Raw genomic sequence first — 16,096 nt, forward strand, 5'->3', positions numbered from 1 at the left:
GTGACTGACGCACAGACATTGTGGAGACAAGGAATTGGTTCCCCATTAATCATGCCATCCCTTCACATGGTTTAAGAATAGGTAAAGACACATTCACATATGAAGACAATGTTCCCTCCTGTCCTCTTCCCTTTCTGATATTCTGCATAGCACCAGGGACATGTGAAAAACAAGCCTGACCTCTCCCATCTCTGGGCCCCAGGTGACTGACCCCCAGCTGAGGGAAGAAGTGCAACTGCCAACATCAGAGTCCAAAGGGATACATTATAATAACAAGTATATCACATAAGCATATTATGCAGATAAGACATATTAATTATCTATGTTACACAACTAATTCTGATTCTTCCGCCACAGATGGTCACCTGAATCAGGGTTAGTTTGGCAGCTGGGGAGAAAGAGGAGCAATTACGATAAAGGAAACCAAGTCTAGATTTAACCTTAGCCTGCAGCTTTGATATGTGCTGAGAGAAGAGTGTACTGTCTAGCCATACTCCCAAGTACTTGTATGAGGTGACTACCTCAAGCTCTAAACCCTCAGAAGTAGTTATCACATAGCTAAGGGATCAACCCTACTCCTCAGGCAGAGCGTCCAGTGTGCGCTCTGAATTTAGTAAGATTTTCGTAAGATGTCTAGCTAATAATTTGTTATGCTAGCAAGAGATTGCATAGCAACAGCATCAATTTCCGGTAGACAGGCAAAACGTTAGTACGCTCAACTGAAAGTATACCGTTCATTTACAGGATACTAAAATGAACTAATAGTAAGTCGTATATACTCATGTAATATACAGTATGTTAGTATGGGCATTTAAACACAGCTACTGTCTGAAGCAGTTTGCAGAGGCTGCGCAGCATTAGCTGTATTTTGCCAGCGCGAGTTTCTTGAGTGATTGTTTTATTCTTTCAAGTAAAAACTACCAGAATACAGTGGCTACAGCCCTACAATCGATAAAAACATAGCCAAATACAACTGAATTGAACATGTGCTCCATATGTCTCTTCTGTGCCTAGGCGAAAATGATTTGCTGCAGTTTATCCTCCCATCACCAGAGTAACTCATCAACACCAAAAACAACATTACAATATAACCCAACTCAGATGTTGGCTTACCTTATAAGTAAGCAATGTTATTAGACTAGTAGCCTTCTGTGTTACAGTTCCGACTTAGCGAGAAGTGTGGGTCAGTGTTAAGCTATGTGTGATGTGGTGGGGGTGCTGAGAAGTGTGTCTGTGTTAGGCTGTGTGTGTTGGCGGCGGTGTATTAAGTATATCATTTACATAAAGTTGTATAAAAAGTTGTATTCTAATTTCTTTCATTGTTTAAAACTCTCAGTTTTGCATGAAAATGTGTTAATATGACCACTCTATCCTAAATGATTGGGCTTATATTACTGAAATATGTATTCCTTACTTCCTAATTTGCATATGAAGTGCTTAATTTTGATTTGCATAATGTAGCATTTTAATTTAATATTTTTTATTTTATTTGAATCATCTATGTGTTCTACATCAGCCCTGAAAACGTCATAACAATATAACCATCCTATCTTGAGATATTGGACAAAACATGTTGAATTTAAGAATCCAGACAGGTGATTTGGTACCATTATTGGTACCATTACTGCCATTATTACCATTATTGCTGTCACACCAGCCTTTGCTTTGGCTCCCCCTCCTGTCCAGCTCAAGCGTTCGGCATCGCCAAACTTCTAGCTGCTGCTGAACCTACTGCTGGCAAACGCCCTTCACTCATCAACCCTGGACTTATCTCGTCATCATTACACACACCTGGTTCCAATCCCCAGTCAATCACTGTATATATACTCCCTCTGCCATTTGTCATTGTCGGTCATTGTAAATGTCACTTGTTTTCCTGAGAGGAATCTTGGTTTCTCAAATGATTGCCTCGCCTGGTTCACCAACTACTTCTCTAATAGAGTTCAGTGTGTCAAATCGGAGGGTCTGCTGTCCGGACCTCTGGCAGTCTCTATGGGGGTGCCACAGGGTTCAATTCTTGGACCGACTCTCTTCTCTGTATACATCAATGAGGTCGCTCTTGCTGCTGGTGAGTCTCTGATCCACCTCTACACAGACGACACCATTCTGTATACTTCCGGCCCTTCTTTGGACACTGTGTTAACAACCCTCCAGGCAAGCTTCAATGCCATACAACTCTCCTTCCGTGGCCTCCAATTGCTCTTAAATACAAGTAAAACTAAATGCATGCTCTTCAACCGATCACTACCTGCACCTACCCGCCTGTCCAACATCACTACTCTGGACGGCTCTGACTTAGAATACGTGGACAACTACAAATACTTAGGTGTCTGGTTAGACTGTAAACTCTCCTTCCAGACCCATATCAAACATCTCCAATCCAAAGTTAAATCTAGAATTGGCTTCCTATTTCGCAACAAAGCATCCTTCACTCATGCTGCCAAACATACCCTTGTAAAACTGACCATCCTACCAATCCTCGACTTTGGCGATGGCATTTACAAAATAGCCTCCAAAACCCTACTCAACAAATTGGATGCAGTCTATCACAGTGCAATCCGTTTTGTCACCAAAGCCCCATATACTACCCACCATTGCGACCTGTACGCTCTCGTTGGCTGGCCCTCGCTTCATACTCGTCGCCAAACCCACTGGCTCCATGTCATCTACAAGACCCTGCTAGGTAAAGTCCCCCCTTATCTCAGCTCGCTGGTCACCATAGCATCTCCCACCTGTAGCACACGCTCCAGCAGGTATATCTCACTAGTCACCCCCAAAACCAATTCTTTCTTTGGCCGCCTCTCCTTCCAGTTCTCTGCTGCCAATGACTGGAACAAACTACAAAAATCTCTGAAACTGGAAACACTCATCTCCCTCACTAGCTTTAAGCACCAACTGTCAGAGCAGCTCACAGATTACTGCACCTGTACATAGCCCACCTATAATTTAGCCCAAACAACTACCTCTTTCCCAACTGTATTTAATTTATTTATTTATTTTGCTCCTTTGCACCGCATTATTTTTAATTCTACTTTGCACATTCTTCCATTGCAAAACTACCATTCCAGTGTTTTACTTGCTATATTGTATTTACTTTGCCACCATGGCCTTTTTTGCCTTTACCTCCCTTCTCACCTCATTTGCTCACATTGTATATAGACTTGTTTATACTGTATTATTGACTGTATGTTTGTTTTACTCCATGTGTAACTCTGTCGTTGTATCTGTCGAACTGCTTCGCTTTATCTTGGCCAGGTCGCAATTGTAAATGAGAACTTGTTCTCAACTTGCCTACCTGGTTAAATAAAGGTAAAATAAAAAATCTCTCCTACTATTTCCTGAGTACTTTATATTTTGCACTTTGGGTTCACCCTGTGCCTTTTTGTTTATGATGATATACACTGCTCAAAAAAATAAAGGGAAAACTAAAATAACACATCCTAGATCTGAATGAATTAAATATTCTTATTAAATACTTTTTTCTTTACATAGTTGAATGTGCTGACAACAAAATCACACAAATGATCAATGGAAATCAAATGTATCAACCCATGGAGGTCTGGATTTGGAGTCACACTCAAAATTAAAGTGGAAAACCACACTACAGGCTGATCCAACTTTGATGTAATGTCCTTAAAACAAGTCAAAATGAGGCTCAGTAGTGTGTGTGGCCTCCACATGCCTGTATGACCTCCCTACAACGCCTGGGCATGCTTCTGATGAGGTGGCGGATGGTCTCCTGAGGGATCTCCTCCCAGACCTGGAATCAAGCATCCACCAACTCCTGGACAGTCTGTGGTGCAACGTGGCGTTGGTGGATGGAGCGAGACATGATGTCCCAGATGTGCTCAATTGGATTCAGATCTGGGGAACGGGCAGGCCAGTCCATAGCATCAATGCCTTCCTCTTGCAGGAACTGCTGACACACTCCAGCCACATGAGGTCTAGCATTGTCTTGCATTAGGAGGAACCCAGGGCCAACCGCACCAGCATATGGTCTCACAAGAGGTCTGAGGATCTCATCTCGGTACCTAATGGCAGTCAGGCTTCCTCTGGCGAGCACATGGAGGGCTGTGCGGCCCCCCCCAAAGAAATGCCACCCCACACCATGACTGACCCACCGCCAAACCGGTCATGCTGGAGGATGTTGCAGACAGCAGAACGTTCTCCACGGCATCTCCAGACTCTGTCACGTCTGTCACATGTGCTCAGTGTGAACCTGCTTTCATCTGTGAAGAGCACAGGGCGCCAGTGGCAAATTTGCCAATCTTGGTGTTCTCTGGCAAATGCCAAACGTCCTGCACAGTGTTGGGCTGTAAACACAACCCCCACCTGTGGACATCGGGCCCTCATACCACCCTCATGGAGTCTGTTTCTGACCGTTTGAGCAGACACATGCACATTTGTGGCCTGCTGGAGGTCATTTTGCAGGGCTCTGGCAGTGGTCCTCCTGCTCCTCCATGCACAAAGGTAGAGGTAGCGGTCCTGCTGCTGGGTTGTTGCCCTCCTACGGCCTCCTCCACGTCTCCTGATGTACTGGCCTGTCTCCTGGTAGCGCCTCCATGCTCTGGACACTATGCTGACAGACACAGCAAACCTTCTTGCCACAGCTCGCATTGATGTGCCATCCTGGATGAGATGCACTACCTGAGCCACTTGTGTGGGTTGTAGACTCCGTCTCATACCACTAGAGTGAAAGCACAGAAGTGTGATTGACTTGGAGTTACATTGTGTTGTTTAAGTGTTCCCTTTATTTTTTTGAGCAGTGTATTTTGAGCACATTTGGTATTTGGTTTTCGTCCCGCTTTGTTCTATGGTGCTTAAATAAATTCAGTAGTTCTAAACCTGCGACATAGGCAGGTTTCCATTGACCCAGTTATATTCGACAAAACCAATGTAGCGATTAATATATATTTTTTCACATGTGTAATGAAAATGGCAGGGGTGGATTTGACTTTTGTTAAACTTTCTTTATTGCGACAAATTATGATGTAACCTGTATTTTTTTTAAAGAAATTATAATTGCCGAATCATTTTGAAGGTACGTGATGTCATTGCGTAACCATAAAGCGCCACTCCACATTTAATTCTAAATGCCTACTATGCTTGCAAAGTCATTTTCAACTATAACAATTGTTTCTTTCAGGACAAGGATTGTCTTGACTTTCAAGAATGCCTGAACTGCTTCGCCTTGCTTTTCTGGTTGGCTGGCAAGTTTCACCATAAAATTATTTCAGATCTACAGGAGTGAAAGTTTCACCATGGCACAGACCATTTCAATATTTTGCCACACGTGAGAATTATTATAATAGGTCAAATATTTGTCAATTATTGCATTCTATCCATGCAGGCTTTCACGGGCTACCTGAGACACGAAATGGATACAGTGCCTTCAGAAAGTATTCACAGCACTTGATTTATTCCACATTTTGTGACACAGCCTGAATTCAAAATGGATTCCATATATTTTTTCTCTCTCACCCATCTACACACAACATGTTTTCAGAAGTGTTTGCTCATATATTGAAAATGAAATACAGAAATATCGCATTTACATAAGTATTCACACCCCTCGGTCAATACATGTTAGAATCATCTTTGGCAGCGAGTACAGCTGTGATTCTTTCTGAGTAAGTCTCTAAATATTGCACACCTGGGTTGTGCAATATTTGCACGTTATTCTTTCTACAATTCTTCAAGCTCTGTGAAGATGGTTGTTGATCATTGCTAGACAGACATTTCCAAATCTTGCCATATTTTCAAGATGATTTAAGTCAAAACTGTAGCTAGGCCTCTCAGCAACATTCAATGTCATCTTGTTAAGCAACTCCAGTGTATATTTGGCCTTGTGTTTTAGGTTATTGTCCTGCTGAAAGGTGAATTTGTCTCCCAGTGTGTATTGGAAAGCACTAAGCAGACTGAACCCGGTTTTCCTCTAAGATTTTGCCTGTACTTAGCTCTATTCCATTCATTTTATCCTAAGAAAAACTCCCTAGTTCTTGCTGATGACAAGCATACCCACAACATGGTGCAGACACCACCAAGCTTGAAAATATGAAGACTGGTACTCAGTGATGTGTCATTGTGTTGGATTTGCCCCAAACATAACACTTTGTATTCAGGACCTAAAGTTAATATCTTCACCACATGTTTTGCAGTTTTACTTTAGTGCCTTATTGTAAACAGGATGTATGTTTTGGAATATTTTTTATTTTGTATAGGTTTCCTTCTTTTCACTCTGTCATGTAGGTTAGTATTGTGGAGTAACTACAATGTTGGTGATCCATCCTCAGCTTTCTCCTATCACAGCCATTAAACTCTGTAACTGTTTTAAAGTCGGCCTCCCGAGTGGCAAAGTTGTCTTAGGCACTGCATCGCAGTTGCTAGCTGTGCCACTAGGGATCCTTGTTCGAGTCCAGGGTCGGTCGCAGCCGGCCGCGACCGGGAGACCCATGAGGAGGCTCACAATTGGCCCAGCGACGTCCGGGTTAGGGGAGGGTTTGTCTAGCAGGGCTTGTCCTTGTCCTCTAGCGACTCCTGTGGCGGGCCGGGCACATGCACGCTGACACGGTCGACAGGTGTACAGTGTTTCCTCAGACACATTGGTGTGGCTGGCTTCCGGGTTAAGCGGGCATTGTGTGAAGAAGCAGTGTGGCTTAGTTAGGTCGTGTTTGCATGGAAACCAACCTTTCAGGTTTATCCAAGTTGGATAAAAAAAGTCAGGACAGGCCGGATGGCAACTGCAAATGTGTCAATAAACTTCCCAAATGTCTACAAAAACATGCTAGACAAAGTGGGATCTTTTTGTATCTGTAGAGTTAATTATGCGGTGAAAAAGCTTGTATGTGCAAATATTGATATAATAACCAAGTCAATTTGGAGCCACGCGATATTATGTAGACCTCCCACTACAACTCGGGAAAGCATGCCGTTTTTTAGGCTACAGATGAAATTCACAGGGTCGTGATTTTGCAAAGCATTAACTTGATGCACCTTTCCAATAAATATCGAGGGGCTTATTTCTGGTCACATGATGATCGATGCTTGGCTGAGCTTTTTTTTATTTTATTTTTTTACATTTTACATTTTTATTAACAACAAATCAATACAGAAAGTACATGAGGGAACACAAGTATATATAGATTATATACAATGGACAATCGAGCTAGGGGGTTGTTAGTAGAGTATTTAACTGTCTTAAAATACAGTTAAATGTATTTTTGTAGGGTAAGAAAATGTGTTTTTTTGTTTGTAAATTTACATTTGTGTATATGAAATTTGGCCAAAAGAATGATGAAATTAATTACATAAAAAATTTTCAGCTTATTTCTATCGTATGTAAAGACTCCAAGCATTACATCTCTCCACAATAGTGTAACATTTTCATAAATGTGTTCAATTATAAATCTACTGATGTCTTGCCACAGTTTTCTTACATGAATACAATGCCAAAAAAGATGTAACACTGTTTCTAGGTGGTCATTACAAAAGGAGCAATTTGAGTTGATGTTTTCCTTAAACTTCTTCATATAGTGGTTGGCAGGATAATATTTATGAATAATTTTAAAGGAAACTTCATTAATTTTATTAACAAGTAGGTATGTGTGTGGCAACATCCAAACTTTTTTCCAACAGATATTATCAATAAATCCATTCCAATAAGGCATGACATAAGGTACAACATCCTGCTGAAACAAGGTTCGTATCGCTCTGTTGTTGAATGGACCAAAAGAGAAACAAATCTTTCCTACTGATGAGTCAACAGGGTCAACAGAAGGTAGGCTCTGAGGGTCAGGTCTTGACATGTTCCTGAATAACATAGCAACACCTGAGGGAATGGCATCTAAAACAATTGCAAAATCTTTAGGTGTTACAGGGACCTTGTAAAGTGATAAGAATTCCTTATAACTGAGTAAAAGACCCTCTGCATTTACCAGTTGGCTCACCAATAGGATATTATTTCGGAACCAATATTCTAAAAACAAAGACGTATTTTTATACAATATATCCCGATTATTCCATATATAATATCTGTGTGGAGAAAAATTGTGTTTATAAATTAAGGACCATGACAAGAGAACCTGCTGATGAAAAGCAGAAAGTTTCACTGGAACTTTGTCAATATTATAATTGCAAAACAACATGAAGTTAAGGCCACCAAAAGTAGAGAAGACATGATGAGGAATACAATTCCAGATAGAAGTGGGTCTTCTTAGGAATTGTTTTATCCAATTGATCTTAAAAGTATTATTTAAAGTAGTAAAGTCCAGAAAATTCAGTCCACCACTCAAGTGTTCATTGCAACAGTTTTCCTAATGTAATGGGTACGGTTTCTCCAAAGAAAGTTGAAAAGCATCTGGTCTATCTCCTTGTTTATTTTACTGTCAAGATATAAAGATAGAGTGCCATATGTTAGTCCAGAGATACCTTCAGCCTTGGTTATTAGGACTCTACCTTTTAAAGATAAGTCCCTCTGTAGCCATTGATTTAGCTTCTTCTGGGGTTTTTTAATAAGAGGGTTAAAATTTAGTAAGCCTCTAGACTTTTGACCCTTTGTAATTGTAATGATGCTTGGCTGAGTTGTTGCCTAGAGCGCCAACCTGGTTGCGAGCACACATGCCAATACCAGAGTGGGCACATTCGCTATACAACGCAACATTTTATGACGAAACTATAAATTGAGTTGAAAATGTGCTGAAAACCGATTTAACTTGTATTTTTTATTCAGTACTTGGGAATGTAACAGCAAAGATTATTTTTCATTTTTCAGGTTATTTTTCATTTCAACTAGTCAATTTGATAGAAATCTCTGGGGAGATTTTTTTAAATATATATGGATTTCAGAATATTTCAGGTGAAAATCTGTCGCCAATTGGATGGAAACCTAATGATTTTTTTTTCTACACAGAATTGAATTTAAAATGATTGCCTGATGAATACCTTTCTGATGCATTTTAGCACAGGAGGCTGGTGAGGGGAGAACTGCTCACAATAATGGCCAGAATGGAGCTTGTGCTTGATGTATTTGATACCACTCCACTAATTCCGCTCTAGTGATTAGCACGATCCCGTTCTCCCTAATTAAATTGCCACCAACCTCCCGTGCATTTCAGTCACTTCAAACCATATTTCCTTCAAATTGAAATACTGTCAAAAGTACTATCAGGCTGATTTGTAAGACTGTCATAGTCCCAATTAAAAAAGTAAACATTGGCCTTTGATTACATGAACATTTTTACATGGTGGGGTCACAACTTTTTTTTTTATCAAAGTGGGGTCGCAGGCCAATGAAGTTTGGGAACCCCTGACTTACCAGTTAAAAAGTATTGCTAACGGCCTGGCCTCCGTAGCCTGCTTTATAACACTAACAATTAAAATAGCTTAGAATATTTCCCTCTGCTTCCTTCTTTAGTTTTGGGCCGGCATACAGCTAAAGTCGTTAGCCATGTTGTGATTCCCAAGAAATGTTTTCTTTATGTGGATTCTAGAATATATATTCACATGAAACTGTCACCAATTGGATGGAAACCTAGCTCCAGAAATCACTAGCCAGTATTGCCATTTTCCTGATGTTTTTGAGACAATCAACACAAAATGTGCATCTTAGAGTGCAACATGCACCTAATGTTGTGTCAAATATTGCTATCCTTCTGTGGTCCAATGATATTTGGTGAATTGACTGGGACACTTTCTGACCCTCAAAATAATTTTGATCAAAATAGATGTTAAATCAGTCCCTGTAGCAAAGAGAGCAGAACACAAATGTATGGCTGAGGGCAGCAACCAGAGGCTATATTGGCAGATGTTATGTGTACGGACTAACTATGAGAAAATACAAGTCTTGATCCTACACAGCCTATACTATATTCCGGTAACACCTTCAACCAGGCATGCTACCCTTGAGCCAAACACTCTCAAGCCACTATGTCAAAAACATGGACAACTTACTTTTAAACAGTTTATTACAATTCGTTTGAACAATGAGGGAAAACACAATAACAACAAGTGAAAGACATAAGTAGAATGGCCACAGTTAAAGAGCTGACGACTCATTTTGGCACTCCCTCTTCCTGTGGCTCAAATTATCCTGGCTCAGCCAAAATGGAAGGATATTTCTGCAATGCATATTCTTTAAAATCTCCATAGGGGTGGGTACACTCCTTCACATAATCACTTTTGAATTGACCTTATAAAATAAACGTTCCCCTATTAGGATGTCCTTAACTAGTTTTGATTTGCACAAATACATTATGTTAGTCTGTGATCAAATAAATGCGATGCAGAGCTAGTGTGCAAAGATTAAGATAGCATTAAAGAGTCAATCCATTGTAACATTGTGGGAGATGCTGTGGTATTATAGTCACCCTCCAGCAGCCAAATACACACAGTGTGACGTGTATTTTGTGGTCCCACAGACCAAATACAAAATTGTAAAAAGACATAGCTAGTTAAAAAAAAAAAGGACAAACATGGAAATGGTCACAAATGTAGTTTTCAACCCTCAGCCAAACTGCAACATCCAGTCCAGCATACCATCTTGGTTTAGGTCAATGTCTCTCCTTTTGTGACCTAAACAGAAAAAGAGGGTTAGAGAACACATTATGACGACATCCAGTATTGTACAGGCAAAACAAACTGGAAACATTTAATGTATTTACAACGTAGAATTTGAGTGGCAATTCTGACACTTACCCTTGCTTCAATGTACTCAATTCTCCGCTCTAACGCTGTCAGCTTTTCGTTCAGGGTGGCCAAACGAGACCGGCAGGACATATCTAAAGCAAAGGAAATATATGTTCCACATATTTTCATTTCTGATCACATCAATGTTACTCATAAGAAAATATTGTTAATTGACTTTGAATAAAATTGCATCAATATCATACGTTATGAAGTTAATGCACATGTTCATAATCTCCCAAAAGACAATGCACATGTTCATAATCTCCCAACTGTAGGCTAACTATTGCAATCAATTTGTCTCAATTGACAGTATGCATGGGACAGGTAGGTACCAAAGTACATAGAGGCTAGCTAGAGGCTAAAAAAAAGTACATCGAGGCTATTGTAAATGTGTTCAAGCTAATCAAATCAAAGTTTATTTATGATACAGAAGTGTAAACTGCACAATACAATGAAATGCCTACTCGCAATTAAAGCGCTCTCCTCAAACAGTGCAATGCTACTTGTATTTACATTAGGCTACAGCCTACAAATAACTATACCACGTAGTCAAAGCCCGTAACCAACAATTCCGTTAAGAAAATACCTAATAAAAAGCAAAAAGTAAGAGAAGAATAACACAATTAAAGAGCAGCAGTAAACAACAATAGCAGGGCTATATACAGCGGGTACCGGTACAGAGTCAATGTGCAGGGGCACCGGTGTCGAGGTAATTGAGGTAATTTGTACATGAAGGTAGAGTTATTAAAGTGACTATGCATAGATAATAACAGAGAGTAGCAGCATTGTAGAAGAGGGGAGGGGGAGGGCAATGCAAATAGTCTGGGTAGCCAATTGATTAGCTGTTCAGGAGTCTTATGGCTTGGGGGTAGAAGCTGTTTAGAAGCCTCTTGGACTTAGACTTGGCGCTCTGGTACCGCTTGCCATGCGGTAGCAGAGAGAACAGTCTATGACTAGCGTGGCTGGAGTATTTGACAATTTTTAGGGCCTTCCTCTGACACCGCCTGGTATAAATGCAAGTAAAACTAAATGCATGCTCTTCAATCGATTGCTGCCCACACCTGCCCGCCCGTCCAGCATCACTACTCTGGACGGTTCTGACTTAGAACATGTGGACAACTACAAATACCTAGGTGTCTGGTTAGAATGTAAACTCTCCTTCCAGACTCACATTAAGCATCTCCAATCCAAAATTAAATCTAGAATCGGCTTCCTATTTCGCAACAAAGCATCCTTCACTCATGCTGCCAAACATACCCCCGTAAAACTGACTATCCTATCGATCATTGACTTTGGCGATGTCATTCACAAAATAGCCTCCAACACTACTCAGCAAATTGGATGTAGTCGATCACAGTGCCATCCGTTTTGTCACCAAAGCCCCGTATACTACCCACTTGATCCCGTTGAAGGAGAGGTTGTTGTCCTTACACCACATGGTCAGGTCTCTGACCTCCTCCCTATAGGCGGTCTCATCGTTGTCTGTGATCAGGCCTACCATTGTTGGGTCATCAGCCAATGTAATGGTGGTGCTGGAGTTGTGCCTGGCAGTGCAGTCAAGAGTGAACAGGGAGTACAGGGGCTGAGCACGCACCCCTGAGAGGCCCCCGTGTTGAGGATCAGCGTGGCGGATGTGTTGCTACCTAACATTACCACCTGGGGGCAACCCATCAGGAAGTCCAGGATCCAGTTGCAGAGGGAGGTGTTTAGTCCAAGGGTCCTTAGCTTATTGATGAGCTTTGAGGGCATTATGGTGTTGAACGCTGAGCTGTACTCAATGAATAGCATTCTCACATAGGTGTTCCTTTTGTCCAGGTGGGAAAGGGCAGTGTGGAGTGCAATAGAGATTGCATCATCTGTGGATCTGTTGGGGCGGTATGCAAATTGGAGTGGGTCTAGGGTTTCTGGGATAATGTTGTTGATGTGAGCCATGACCAGCATTTCAAAGCACTTCATGGCTACAGACGTGAGTGCTACGGGTCAGTAGTCATTTAGGTAGGATACCTTAGTGTTCATTGGCAGAGGGACTATGGTGGTCTGCTTGGAACATGTTGATATTACAGACTCGGACAGGGAGAGGTTGAAAATGTTAGGTGAAGACACTTGCCAGTTGGTCAGCACATGCTCACAGTACACATCCTGGTAATCCGTCCGCCCTGCGGCCTTGTGAATGTTGAACTGTTTAAACTGCCTTACATCGGATGCAGAGAGCATGATCACACAGTCGTCCAGAACAGTTGATGCTCTCAAGCATGTTTCAATGTTACTTGCCTCGAAGCGAGCATAGAAGTAGTTTAGCTCGTCTGGTAGGCTCATGTCACTGGGAAGCTATCGGCTGTGCTTTCCTTTGTAGTCTGTAATAGTTTGCAAGCCCTGCCACATCCGACGAGCATCAGGTGTAGTACGATTCGATCTTAGTCCTGTATTGACGCTTTGCTTGTTTGATGGTTCGTTGGAAGGCATAGCAGGATTTCGTATAAGCTTCCCGCTCCTTGAAAGTGGCAGCTCTACCCTTTAGCTCAGTGCGAATGTTGCCTGTAATCCATGACTTCTGGTTGGGGTATGTACATACAGTCACTGTGTGGACGACGTCCTCGATGCACTTATTGATAAAGCCAGTGACTGATGTGGTGTACTCCTCAATGCCATCGGAAGAATCCCGGAACATATTCCAGTCTGAGCCGATAAGGCGGCAGCCAACCCCTCCGGCTCCAACTTCCATAAAGAAGTCGTAAGCCTATTAGGCTATACTGCAACAACAACAAAATAATCATGAACTGGCCGAATGGCAGAGCTATGATTCAGCTATACTTCACCACCACAAGTTGGTTCAACTTCTAACATCATTGTTCGATCCTAGCGCTGTCCTTTCAGAACCACGAAGGGCGTTCCAATAGTTTAAAATAACACTCAAGATATGTTGGCTATGCCTAATAGTCCTACTCATCACTTATTATTACAAATAAAATATTGTTACTTCTCACGATTGTGTTAGATCAAAGCTGAAGCAGTGTCTCGCAAGATCACATAACGATTATTTAATATTTAACATAACCGAATATAACAGCATAGTTACTAAAAAAAAATGTTTAGTGAGATTTTATGATTTTTATTTAACTGGGCAAGTCCATTAAGAACAAATTCTTATTTACAATTGACGGACTACCCCGGACGACGCTGGGCCAATTGTGCGCCCAATCACGGGCGGTTGTGCCTGGATTCGAACCAGGGACTGTAGTGACTTCAATTGCACTGAGATGCACTCGGGAGCCATAATGGTTAGATGAAGCTGAATAGTCACATTTTCTCATGCGCCAAAACACAACAGAGGGCGCCACTAAGCAGGATATATGATTTGATTGAAACAAAATACAAGAAAAGCTAATAGTTAACACCAACTGTGCTAATTTGCTCACAAAACAGTAATTCAAGATCGAAATGCGTAGGCTATTCCCATTAAAATAATTGAGATCAATCAAATGATTGAAAGTGCATCTGCATGCCACTGGTAAAATTGAAAGAATTATCATTCACAATTGACAGCAATGGCCTATTTTGAAATTAACTTGGCGTTTGAGGGTATTAAAAATATAAAATGTTTAAACTGTGTGGGCATAGGCAGACGTTGCAATCGTATGCATATTCTATAACAGGGCTCCCCAATCTGTTCCTGGAGGGCTACCATCCTGCAGGTTTTCATTCCAACCCTAATCTAGCTCACATGATTCTAATAATTAGCTGGTTTATAAAATGCATCAGGTTAGTTACAACCGGGGATGGAGTAAAAACCTACTGGAGGGTAGATCTCCAGGAACAGGTTTCAAGATCCCTGTTCTATAATGATAGGTTTACTAAATACATTACATCTGTCGGTACAAACTATTATGCACCGCCAATGTCAAGAGCTGTTGTAGACTTCCGACCTGCACGGATGCATGTACATTTAAGTTTGAAAGTACATACCGGCCTTAACGAGAGTAAATGGAGATAGTAGCTAAGTGATACTCATTTGGTGAGTAAGGAAAGTATTTTGACTTCAACGCTTGCCGAGCTTCCTGGGCGTAGACGAGACACGTCATATACTCATCGTCGGCATCGCACAGATACACCCCTCCTTAATAATGCAAGTTCACACTCGTTGCAAACTGGTGCTAGCTATCCATTTTAGAACACACAGATACAAAATCAGTGTTGGCTCACTTCATCTTATGTTAAGTTTATACTACAACATGTATTTACAAAATAAACATACGTGTATCGAGTTCAGTCCAATCTCATCGCAATTAGATAGCAAGCGCAGTGAACCTGTTTCATCGATTGCGCGATAAAGTAAACGTAGCCATAACATTGCAAGTATAATTCTTAACCCGTGTTATACATATTAGTAAGAGAGTTGTACTGCAGGTATATTATATTATTGCTGTCTTGGATGGAAACCAACTAACGTACTACGTTAGCCAAGAAGACCAGCAGGGCTGGAAGTAGGTTAGGCCTTCACATTGACAGCAGTTTTGTTGCTGTTGCCAAGTCATCTAGCTACTGAGTACTTACCGAAGGAATTTAGAAAATCTGCTATTTTCTTGATACTGCTCGTGATAACCTCAATGTATTCTCGATTTGCCCAGTCTTGGTGAATCTCCCTCTGCACAGGATCTTCTTGACCGGCCATTTTCTGTTTTGAGGAAGCTGTGTTAGCGCTAGCTACCAGCAGGTAGCGACAGTTCCCTGAAAAGTGAACTACTTCTTTGGTGGGATTTATCGACATCCAACTTTATGGTGCATTACCGCTGCCTACTGTATTGGAGGTTGGGCCAGAGACGATGAGAAACTAAATCCTACCTGCCTGCCCCGTTTCTCTTAAAATATAACAAACTATTTGAGACTGTATCTAATGACGTTCAACTCAATATACCCTTTAAACGAATGTAATGTATCCCCTTCATATTAGATACATGCTCCACTGTCTGTTTCCTGGCAATAATTACACTTTCCTATTGGATGCTTTCTTATCACATTTCAAGTATTATTTAACCGTTTGTGTCCCACCCTTAATCTAGTAAAAAATAGCCTCCTCTCTTCTGTCCCTTCCTGCAATCTTTCCTGTCTTTCCCCTGTACTTGAAATAAATGCCTGCCCTTAGTATCTCTTCTGCTGCTCCTGCCATCTCTGCACCATGACTGTCCATATCAGACTGTTCGCCTCTGCTTTGCTAATTGAAGCAACAACATCAACATCCCCACTACTAAGTGCTTGTTTAGCCAGTACATCAACTGCCTCATTCCCCTCCACCCCCACATGGGCTAGGACCCAAGTAAATCCTATCTGTATACCCATCTGTCTAATCCTGCCATGGGTTTGTAGTACATCATAAAGCAGGTCTTGTCTGCTATTTGAGCTAAAGGACTACGGAATC

The 16,096-nt window shown here is 41.3% G+C and overlaps 1 protein-coding gene across 1 annotated transcript; it reads right to left on the reverse strand.

Moving 5' to 3' along the window:
* Window positions 1-9,944: 9,944 nt before the first annotated feature.
* LOC110528157 (probable protein BRICK1) lies at window positions 9,945-15,530 on the reverse strand. The gene is made up of 3 exons (XM_021609984.2): window positions 15,235-15,530; window positions 10,693-10,775; window positions 9,945-10,569 (listed from the first exon to the last, which is right to left on the reverse strand). Exons 1-3 carry the CDS (start codon window positions 15,446-15,448, stop codon window positions 10,543-10,545), a joined length of 324 nt encoding a protein of 107 aa, XP_021465659.1. The 5' UTR covers window positions 15,449-15,530; the 3' UTR covers window positions 9,945-10,542.
* Window positions 15,531-16,096: the final 566 nt, after the last annotated feature.

Source organism: Oncorhynchus mykiss, chromosome 7 (assembly GCF_013265735.2).
Source record: "Oncorhynchus mykiss isolate Arlee chromosome 7, USDA_OmykA_1.1, whole genome shotgun sequence".
Lineage (NCBI taxonomy): Eukaryota > Metazoa > Chordata > Actinopteri > Salmoniformes > Salmonidae > Oncorhynchus > Oncorhynchus mykiss.